The following is an 11,348-nucleotide window of genomic DNA, read 5'->3' as shown; positions in this document are numbered from 1 at the left end:
CGCCTATTAATTCTACTCTATATGATTTTTTTTTAAATCCCTATAGGTTAAGAAAAGCAGGCTGCTCTTGAAATGTCTGAGGAAATATGGCAGAAGCTTCTTCGGGCGCCCCAAGTTGCCGTCGGATTACTTTGCAACTCCACAGCTCGGTCATTGGAGGAGCGACACACGTGACTACGGCACCCTTCTGGTAAATATTATTCCAAATGTTCCACATGGTTGCTGCACTTTTTTCCGGGGTGCATTTATACATCCAGGTTAATTGTGATCGCATATTAGACAGATAGAAGTCCTCGTCTTTTATTTCTTTTTTTTCTTTTTTTACTGCTCTTCGGGGACCCTTTGGTTTTTATTTGAGACAGTCTGATGAGCTGATTCCATGGACCCCCAACGGTCTGCCCTCCCTCTGCAGCTGCATGGCAACAGTTTTGCTATGAGCTCTGGACAAGAGCCAAAAGTAAAGGCGGGATACAATGAAAGAGGAGGAGGAGGAGGAGGTGGAGGAGGAAGAGGAGGCCAAGAAGCAGAACTTAATCAGCAAAACATGACCTCCTCTGCTGGTGTCAGTTCCAGGTTGAACCCAGATGAACAGTCTGAGAGCCCACTGGAGCCTGTGGTTCACTGCCATGCCAAGGGCAAGCTGGACATGAAGAGCCGGAGCTGCAGTCTACTCACCATCTGCCGCTCAGGAGTCATTTTCCCCTGGATGAATCCACGGACAACTGGCTCTCAACAATCTGGTAACCACTTTTGTTCATTATATCATTTTTTCTTTGAACTGCAACTGAGTATGCAAAGTATTTGTGGCACAAACTTCATGCACCGATGCTCCAAATGTCCCTCATTTGTGCACCGAATGTGTAATTTTAACACTGATGTTGGTTTTGTTGCAGCTAGTTTGCTGCATGAAGACACTTCGAAACAATGCAGCAGTAGAAGTCACTTGCATTCCTGTTGTCAGGGGCAAAAATAACTTTGATCAGATGTGGAGACTCTTTCTAAACACACTATGAATGAAATATAATGTTGCAGCACACTTAGACACATGTCAATGTCACATTCAGAGCAGAAAATCTGCAGACTTTTACAACTAAAGACTTTTCTCTTCTGTGTTTTCATAATCTTACAACCTGTCATTTGTCAACACAATCACAAAACTCTTTCAATATATTAGTTCTGCTATTGTTACAAAGGTAAATATAAGTTTATTTTCAGTGTAAATTCACAAAAGTATCTTTGCACACTTTACAAAAGTGAAAAGACCACCACAGTGAGATGAAATAATAAAAATATGATTATGTATGTAGTAAAGCACATGTTCTATCAACCTTTATGTTCTAAATTGCTTGTTTAATTTGCTAATTTTGCTGTAATTCCTCCACAGAAACAGGTAAACATCGCTGTCTCCATGCAAACGTGCTAACATACAAGCAGGCACTCTCCCAGCGTAGTTGAGTTTTATTAAACAGTGCAGCGTTCTCTCTGAGGTCATTACAGGTCTTATTAAGTATCCATTAACCCCTGTATGTCATATTGTTATCAACAGGGCCCTGGTATTGCTCATATACATGTCAAATTGAATCCCTAATGGTGGTTATTTTCAGTGGTGGTCCCAAGGTACCTTTTAAGTGACTGAGATGGGGATTTGACAGGCCTGCTTCTGTGTGTAGCTCTGATTAATGTGGCCTGTCAGGCAGCCGTAGTGGCGTCAGTTTCCCCCAGACTGCTTCTTCGGGAGGTAACTTTCCCCTGAACACATGACACAGTAGACAGCCGGTCTTGTATAGTGTCTCGAGCATGACTGAATACACAGGAAGGGCTGAGGGCTCTGCCTGGTCTCGGGTTGATTGGCTTAAGGATTAACAAGGGGCCTCGCCGGCGCTTTGAAAGCTTCCATGTGGAGCTCGTACATTTCAGGATAGAACTGTTAGATGCGTGGCACTTCCTTTTAACACCTTCTCTTCTTTATGTGCTTCCTCCGTCATCAGTCAGCGGCGGCGTGGCAGCCGGTCTATCAGGCGGTGGAAGGCAGAGTGTGAAGAGGGAGAGGACTGCCTTCACTAACAACCAGCTACTGGAGCTGGAGAAGGAGTTCCACTTCAGCCCCTACCTGTGTCGCCCCCGCAGGATGGAGATGGCCGCCGGGCTGCAGCTCACCGACCGCCAGGTTAAGATCTGGTTTCAGAACCGCAGGATGAGGTACAAGAGGGAGCACAGGTATGGAAAGACGACAGGTTTGTCCCAGTGTTCTTACAATCTATCCTCGAGCCTGAACTCTTGTGCAGACCGCCTGAGCGTTGTCGGAACTTCCTCCTCCTCCTCAGACTCCATGGATTTTGCCTCCATGTCGTCTCTCTTTGGGGCTTTTCGTGACAGTGGTGATTGTTTGCACCCTGCAGACCTGCCCCGTCTGAACTGCACTCTTCCATCTGTTGCACCTCCCTCCTGTACAGGCGCAGATAGTCATCACCATGCTGGCGTTTCAAACTGGCCCTAGGGCCCCATAGCAGCCATCCCCTCCTGTGCTCATCAAAATCTCAATGATACATCTACTTTCTCTTACTTATGAAAAGCTGGAGGGTGTCTGATCGGCATCCCCGGCTTGAAACCCCCCGAACACACCCTCACGCCATTCATGACACATTTTAATTAAACTATATGAACGCGTCTTAATTAAAGAAGAGCTACAGCGATATCATTTGTGTATCTGAGGCGCAGTGACCGCACACTGCACATCTCCTCACATTGTACATCACGGCATGCACAAGACATGGGGACGAGTAATAATTACATGTTTTTTGCTGTAATTCCGTGGGTGTAACATTTGTATTATTGCATGTTTAATGCATGTGGAGATCAGACTATGAGCGAATTTTCTATTTCCCTCTGTTGTCAGATTATTGTTAAGTGGTTGTCATCTTTTCAAGTGTCGCATTAGGGCTCTTTTCATTATCTACTGTAAATAGGTCATTTGTGTAAAATCTGTGAAATGGGCAGAATAATGTTCATATTGAATGATGTTATATTTTTGTTAAAGCCATTAAAGGAAACGACAAGTGCTTGATACAGCTCTTGATTAAGTGAGATGTCACATACTGTACATGCTTAATAAATGCATTTGGGAAAACTGTAGCTCTTGTGCAATGTTTACCCTATTCATCCTTGATTACAATTGCTTTTTTTTTCCAGCAGTATTTTTTTTTTATGATTAAAGATTCCTGGAGTGGATCCCAAATGGAAGAAAAAAAAAATTGAGCGAGATTCTGTAATCAAATTAAGGCATGCTTCGGATTCATTGAAAACTCTACAGTGTCGTGCATTCAAATTGCACAATCTTGCCACATAAGAGTCTCCCTCGCTCCTGCCTCTGGGTCCCCCCTCCATTAATCAACCAGACGTGGCAGTCTTTCCAGCTCTCCATCCACAAGCTCTGAACCCACTGGGCACCATGACAAGATCTCCTGCCTCCTCCTTCCCAGCCCTCGCCTCTTCAATAGTCAAATTGTAGTGCTGCAAGTTGGGGCTGGCCTCCCTCTCAGGGGGCATGTTAGCTGTGTAGCGTAGAAGCCCTTCAAACATGCCACAGGGCCACGAGAGACCAATGCCGTTCACTCACTAATGACAACATATTATCTTAAAGAACAAAGACGAAGGCTTTGGATTGCTTCTCTGGGCCTCCACTGTGTCATCCTCAAATTTAAACTGGAAGTTTTTCTTTTGCTATATTCGATTTCAAAATTTCAATCCCCGCCGAGCTAAAAAGGAGACATTGTGCGTTTATTTGACAGAAGTGGGTCACATGTTCTCCTGGGCCTCAACAGTTTTACATGCCACAGACAGACAGACAGCAGCTCCACATGATGAAGAGGCGAACCTTCCCTCACACTTGATAATGTGAGCCCCGGTATCAGTATTCTAAACAAAGCTGCGCACAAATTCTGAGCACGCTGACAGTTTTATATCAGTGGCCCTACTGTAAATGAGCTGTCACAGAGGACTACTGACAACTATGAAATGAGGCGGAGGGGTAACGAGGAAGTTGATCCCCTAGTGGTCCTGGATAGAATGACTTCCTGCCCCTAATTCATTACTTAATCAGTCTCTGGATCGGCTGTCATTTGGTAAATATTTGACACCATTTGCGGCAGGTCTCAGTAGGTGTCAGGGGAGCTATAGAGCGGCTATAACTCTGTGAACATTTTGAATCAAATAAAGTTAGGTCTACACCACATCTGTATCAAAGAGGTGGTGACAGCTGGGTAATTTAGGGGGAAAGTAGTAAAGGCCAGGAGAGAGAGAGAGAGAGAGAGAGAGAGAGAGACAAAGAAAGAAAAAAGAAGTTCTCCCTGAAAAATATGTTCGCTTTGCACAGAAAGAGGGGGATTGTGAGGACAGAAAAAAGCAGAGACAGTGTTGGATTCCTGAGATTCTTGCATATGCCGGGTGATTTATGGTTTTAATGGTGCCGAGGCTCAATAGGACTTTTACCTCTGGTTCCTCAACACATTCTCCTTCCAGACACTAAAAGCCAGGATCCACACACTGGAGTGCAGTAATTCTGTGGATGGGGTCAAGGGGGATCCCCAGGGGTCAAGGAAAGCCTCCCCCCAAGGGCCCCACTGCGAGCAGGAACAGTCTACTTCCAATGCAGCATTAGGTTAGCCAGTTGTTCTCCCACTGCGTCGCTCCTAGTTAGCAGCTAAAGTCATTAGATCCTTTTTTACTCACTTGACTCCTCTGCCCCGGTTGAGGACATGTGTTTGTGGGTGGGGTGGGGGAGCATCTGCAAAGCCCAAAAGTCCTCACAAGTTTTTGTTTTTTTTTCTAAATTCCTGGCTTTGCATTAAGCAGATCTTTGAAGTGATAAATGATGCCAGCCGTGGTGCCATGAAACCAGCTTTGGTTACGGTCCATCATTAATTTCAAAATTTTTGCATTATGTCTTTTACAGTGACTGATGTTCGACTGTCCCATTTGCAGCTGTTGTGAAACTGATTTTGGGGTTAGACGTGAAAAATGCTCCCTGCATCAAGACTTTTCTTAAGCTGCCGTGAAAACAAAACTGCTCTGTGCTTAACAAAGACGCGCCGCTTTAATTCCACTTACAGAAGATCTGCTCCCGCATTCAGCAAACGTAAAGCCTGAAGCTTGTCATTTTAGTACACTGGAGACTTACATAATCAAGTGGTAATTCCATTTATTATATGGGGATCACTATCAGAGCAGAGAAATGATGATGATAATAAATGTCCATGTGTCAGCCCATGTACTTATTGGTGTATCTGCCAATAAACAGGCTGGTGGCCTGAATCAGAGGCTCCTAAACCACAAGAGTTCACAGAAACCATCTATACTCCCTCTTAGGAGCTTTTGCTTTGGATTTAGTCTGTATTTACCACACATGCACACATTTACATCACTAAATTATGCCAATAACTGACCAGTTTTACAGCTTTTTCATTAACAAAATCCTACAAAAGCATGAAAAATGTTTGAATCCTTTGGCCTCATCTATTTCTTTATCATTTATGTATTTATTATGACCATGTTTTGGTAAACAAACCTTCATTAGAGCATATAAAGAGGGGTATCCTCCTCATTATAAAGTGATTAAGAAAACATCTGCAGGTTTAAGAATCATTAAAATAAGTCCTTCTCTGAAAATATACAACTTGAACAAATATTCAGTTTTATGGCACAACTTAGTCATTTATAAACTCAGATCAGAAGCTGAACTTGGTGTAAATATACAAATGAGGAAAACAGCACAACAATAAGAGTGTATACCTCTTTAACAGTCTTGACATGTTGAGGATGAAGGTCTTATTTCATCATGAAACAGTAGAGATGTCACATATGTGCAAAACTACAGCATAGCACCAGACACACAAATAAGATAAAAACACATTTTGCATGAATCAGATTCAAATTAGGTCACATGACTCTTCTACAGAACACTATTATTTATTCACCAAATATTTTTGGCTGCAGAAGTTGAATTGTCTCGTTTTAACACAAACCTGCAAACTCTTTGGTATCTGCTGACATTTAAATTCAGCCAAAGATGGATTCAAATTCCAAAAAATCATTTGTTAAAGAATATTGTTCTGTATCGTTGTTTGTTTTGTATTTGTAGTCATTCTTATAAATGTGGTATTTTGTAAGGAAATATTTGAAAAAGATGATGATTATGTTTTTTAAATCACATGACTCATCAGTGGACTCAATATCAGGAAAATAGAAAAATACCACCCACAAATGAAAAGTTTCCAGAAAATGTCTGGTGAATAAACCAGAATGCACTGGAAGGGAAATAAAAATTATTCAGCAAAAAAATATAGTATATAGATATAGAGTCCTATGAGCTGTGTCCACAGTATTGTGTAATTAGGAGACTGCTGTGAACTACAGTTTTACTAAACAAAGCCTGCAAATTATCTGCTATTGTAGTTTTTTCACACAGCTTTATGGGCCATGACTCAACATCTAGTGTTATAAAATAATTTGGGTGAACATAATATTCAAGATAATGATCAAACTGGGACTAATGTTCAGTTTTCCTTTTGAATTATTACAATTTTAAAAATCGTTGCGGGGAAACCGTCCCAAAAGTCAGTGTTACATACAAAACTTTGGTCCGCTGTGGAGTAAAACCCTAAACTTTTATGCCTGGCCTTTAGGAGGTTTTGTTCTTTTTATGACCTATTAACCTTCTCAGCCTTTTTCCCTGCACAGTACTAACTGCTGCCCACCAGTCTCTCCTGGTGCTTGTTGCTCAAGATGATTGTTAAGTATCAATTTCCTGTGTCACCTTTATGGGTTTTATTTATTTGTCTGCTCCTTCATGTGGAACAGAGCCTGAGCATCACTCAGGTAGATGGATTATAACTCAACTGCTACGACTCATCAATCCTAGAAATTTGACTTCCTGAATCTCATACAACTGTTACTGTCATATAACGGCACAGCATTATCAAGATCAATGACATTTTAAATGCTTCCCAGTTAAGGATGATCGGTGACAATAAAAAGGTAAGTTGGTGAGGAAACTGTCTCGGCCGTGGAGGAGAGCGGCACTGTGCACAGCGAGGGAGTCACCTGCTGGAGCTCGCTTCTCCCTCCGAACAGCTCCGCTTAAATGAATGAACTTGTAATCACAACAGTCACCCTGTAAAATGTCACACGTCGACCGTTATCGATCTCTCAGGGATTGTTCAGCACCCAATGGCTTCATCACACAGAATGTAATCAATGCACGCTTTGTTTTTGATTGGAAGAAAATCACATACCAGCAAAACACAAAAATCTGGCACTTAGATATGATGCAAAATATGTGAATTTATTCCATGTTTTTTGCAAATGCACCACTTTTTTAGGCACACATGAAATCCAGCGCAGTCCAACACTACAGCTCAGCCAGCTGTTATAAAACTGCTAAAAAATAGGATGTATGCTGGACAACATTGCTTTAAAACAGTTCATATGATGTTTTGCTCCCCCTCGTGTTTGTTGATAACAAAATATTAGGAACACTTTTAACTGGAATGTAGTTCAGCTCCGCCACCATCCTCTCAGACTTCAGTGATAAACTAATAATCACCTTTTTTGATGTCAACAAAAACTGAAAATGCAAATTTATAGAAGTAGAAACTGGAGCAGATAGCAGATTACTGATTTCTGGATATTGGGTAAAGAATCATATAACAGCAAAGAACAAAAAGATGGCATTTAAATATTTTGCAAATGTACCACTTTTCTAAGCACATTTGTGAAATCTAATGTAATCCAACACAAGCTCTGCCATAAATCCTACTTTTAAGATGCTGCTCTATAGTCAGTTTATGTACATACCAAAAAGGTGAGGAGAACTGGACTGTGTCACATTTGAAAGGGCTTCCTATAATATTTTGCCTCCCTCGTGTATGTTAATGACAAAATATTAGGAACATTTCTAAATAGAAGGCAGTCCAGCACCACCACCATCCTCTCTGACCTCAGTGATCACCTTTTTGATGTCAACAAAAACTGAAAATGTAGATCTGAAAAAATAGTAATTATGGCAGACAGCAGATTACTGATGTCTGGATATTGGAAAACCATATACTAGGAAAAAAAAACCCAAAAGATGGCATTTAAATATTATTGAATGCAAAATTCAACCCTAATGTTCTGACCTTTGACCTTTAGAGGGGTTAAAGTGATGTGATGTTTTTGAAGTTTCCCAAAGGAACTTGTTGAATGAGCACTCAGATGCTCAGCTTTGGCTAAATACAGTTAAATTTCACACAGTCTAAGGTCTATATCAGTGACTAGTGTTAACAGCACATTATTTTGTCACATTTTGCGACCCTGTGATAGACTGGTGACCTGTCCAGATGAATCCTGCCTTCATCCTAAATCAGCTGGGATAGACTCAACTCCCCCCACAGACGAGTAAGCAGTGCATAGAATAGATGGCTGGATTAAACCTCCCAAATCCCAGGTAAGTATATGTGAATTTTTGTATTCCTGTAAAATTCTGTTGTGAATGTGTAGTTTTCCAGCTTTAGAAGAGGTCTAACTGAGTCTCTGGGCTTTTGTTTGCCTGGACATTTTGGGAAAAGTAATAAAAGAAGTAATATATGGACTTTCTGGTTGTAAGTTTATTGGGTACACCTAAATAACACAAACATAGTCTAATAAAAAACAGTCCTGCACTCAATCCTCCTTCCAGAAAGTTCTGTTTTTTTTAGTAATTCTTTTATAATTTATGGACGTGTTGATTTATTGTCCAGCCCATTTATATCAAAGAGGGTGGAATGAATATTAGAAACACCTTTCAATATAATATTATTAACAGCAGCACACACTGCATCTTCCAAAATAAAATCAAAACGTCTCTAAAACGATTACAACATAAGTGAACATACAAAATATAAACTTCATGAAGGTGTGATTTACTGCATTAGCTTTCACTGTATCTAATAAACTGGCAATACACTGAATGTGTGTTCATTCATGTATATAGATTATATAACATACAAAATGCAAAACATTTCTATTTCTTGGTGTAGTAATAATGTTTAATGGTCATATCCATATTTTATTTCCTTTGTCCACAGTATAAGCCCAGTTTGCAGAAACTAAAAGAGTTACTGTTAAAATGTATTTCTACATATTGGATGTTCTAAATAAGAAAAGTGCTTCAAGAGGAAGAAACTAAAGTACAGTGTAAAATGTTACATGTTGTGACATTTACCATTGTATTTCAGTTTCTTCTTTATATATATATATATATATATATATATATATATATATATATATATATATATATATATATATATATATATATATATATATATATATATATATATATATATATATATATATATACTTCTATTGACTGCTTTAATAATCTTTGCTAAACCTCCACTGTTAAAAGTTAAAGATTTTTGGAACAGCAATGATCCGATGAAGTTTTTCACTGCTGGGTGAGTCATCAAACTCAAGCTGTGCTGAGAAATATTTGAACCCATATATCTTTTCTTTAAATTCACCCCACAGTTTCCAGTGAGACCAGATATGTCAGGCCCGACTTTGAAGGAATCTGATTAAAATGATCCACAAGAATAAATTTTGAAAAGCTCCTAAAAAATCTGTCATGACTTTGAATATTTCCTCCCGTAAATATCACATAGTTTGAGTACAGAGCAGGAAAACTCTGACACAGATTGGATAAAATAAGATGATTTTAATCACCTAAAAGCTGCTCAGTAGGAAATAAGAGACATTAATTAACTAATATTTGGATATAGTAAATACTGAGCACCTCATTTTTCTGAGTCTTTGAGTTTCAAACTTCTTCACGGCTGACATTTTTCCTGCTTTGACTACAGGAATAATCCTTCTTGAACATAAGCAGAAGATTAGTGCCTTATTAATACAGTGTCATTTTTCTATCAGCATTTTGCTATTAACCATGATTAGCATGCACAGTAGACGACTGATCTGCGTTGTGAACAAGCAGGGGATGTTTAAGCAAAAAAAATAAATAAAAACAACTCCTTCTCTTTCCCTGCAGTGAAAACAATGCTGTACGAGGGAGAATATTACAGAGCGTGCTGCAGTGATGAACATTTCCTCCTGTTTCATGTTTAACCCTGTTCATTTCCCACAGTAAGAACTCCGGAAACACACAAGTGTGCGCAGCAGCTTGGGGGGAAGATGACTGATGGCTTGTTGTCATGATGTTTGGGATTCTGCCGACTCGAAGCCTCTTGGCTCGCTGAGGCTGTGAAGTGCTGCAACACATACTACAGGCTATTGTGGAGAAGTCCTGGTATTAGCGAGGTATTGCTTCATTGTCACAGCGTTGAGCCCGTGCAGAATGCAGTTATCTGTAATGTCCCCGGCCATTTGCACAGTAGTTGCATTGGATTTATGATTACGGTTCATGCGCTGTGACAGATTTCATACCATTCAACAAGAAGGCAAGGGCAATTATTCGAATTTCACACTGTGAGCGGATGGATTTTTCTCTTTGTTTTCAAGTGGTATTCCCTGGATTGTGTGTGGGCTGAGTATACTCTAAGCTCAACCTTACCTCTGACATGACAATTTTTCAAAAATGTCAATATTTGAGAAAAGCTGACATGCCCTATCAATCACACAGATAGCCGTCTTTCAAGCGGTCAATGTGCTTCTCTTGAATATCTGTGTCTGCTTCCTCCTCGGTCCTGCTCTGACCCTGTCTCTCTATCCACTCACTGCATTATTCCTCTTTGTCCCTATGCCTTTCCATAGCTCTATCATGACGCCTGATGAGCCTTTGCACCATAAACACGGCATAGATGGGTGTCATCTTCCACTCGTTGCTCTTTGGAACTGCATTAGCAGCAGTGACCTGTCTGGCTGGTGGTGACAGTCGTCTGTCAGCGCCGGTTAATTCGCAGTCTTGTGAGGGTCAAGAGCTGACATATAATGAGGCTTGTCAGTGTTGCAGGGCCAGACAAGGGGTCTGGTGTCAACGGCGGACGTAGCATCGTGTCAGCAGCGGCAGGACGGCCCTTCAGTCCAAACCAAAGAGGTAATCCGAGCACGACCGCACTGATCCCAGGGCCTTGACTGCCTATTGACACACATCAGAGCACGGACGCAAAACAAATTAGCATCAGTCAATATCCTCTCCTGCCTCCTGACACAGCCACCCAAGTGCTGCCATGTTTACCTCACCTCCAGTCAAAACAATAGGCGATTGGAATGAAAAATGCACCGAGTTTGAAGAGGATGTTTTGGGGCATGTTTGTGTAAGAGTTTGGTTTGAGGGGGAATCAAATGCAGAATTGTATTTGTAGGATCCATTTTCACCT

At 40.7% G+C, this 11,348-nt stretch overlaps 1 protein-coding gene across 1 annotated transcript; it reads left to right on the top strand.

Annotated features, from left to right (window-relative positions):
• Positions 1-220: 220 nt before the first annotated feature.
• LOC111581489 (homeobox protein HOX3-like) lies at positions 221-3,132 on the top strand. The gene is made up of 2 exons (XM_023289668.3): positions 221-740; positions 1,989-3,132. The coding sequence occupies exons 1-2, from the start codon at positions 380-382 to the stop codon at positions 2,495-2,497; spliced, it is 870 nt and encodes a 289-aa protein (XP_023145436.1). The 5' UTR covers positions 221-379; the 3' UTR covers positions 2,498-3,132.
• Positions 3,133-11,348: the final 8,216 nt, after the last annotated feature.

The sequence above is a fragment of the Amphiprion ocellaris genome, chromosome 8 (assembly GCF_022539595.1).
Source record: "Amphiprion ocellaris isolate individual 3 ecotype Okinawa chromosome 8, ASM2253959v1, whole genome shotgun sequence".
Taxonomy (NCBI): Eukaryota; Metazoa; Chordata; class Actinopteri; family Pomacentridae; genus Amphiprion; species Amphiprion ocellaris.
The sequence above is the reverse complement of the archived record's forward strand: the minus strand, read 5'-3'. Positions and strand labels throughout refer to the sequence as shown.

Coding starts and splice junctions, on each gene's coding strand:
- LOC111581489 (XM_023289668.3), top strand. CDS start 380: ATGGACCCCCAACGGTCTGCCCTCCCTCTGCAGCTGCATGGCAACAGT. Junction 741..1,988: donor AACTGGCTCTCAACAATCTG/GTAACCACTTTT, acceptor CTCCGTCATCAG/TCAGCGGCGGCGTGGCAGCC.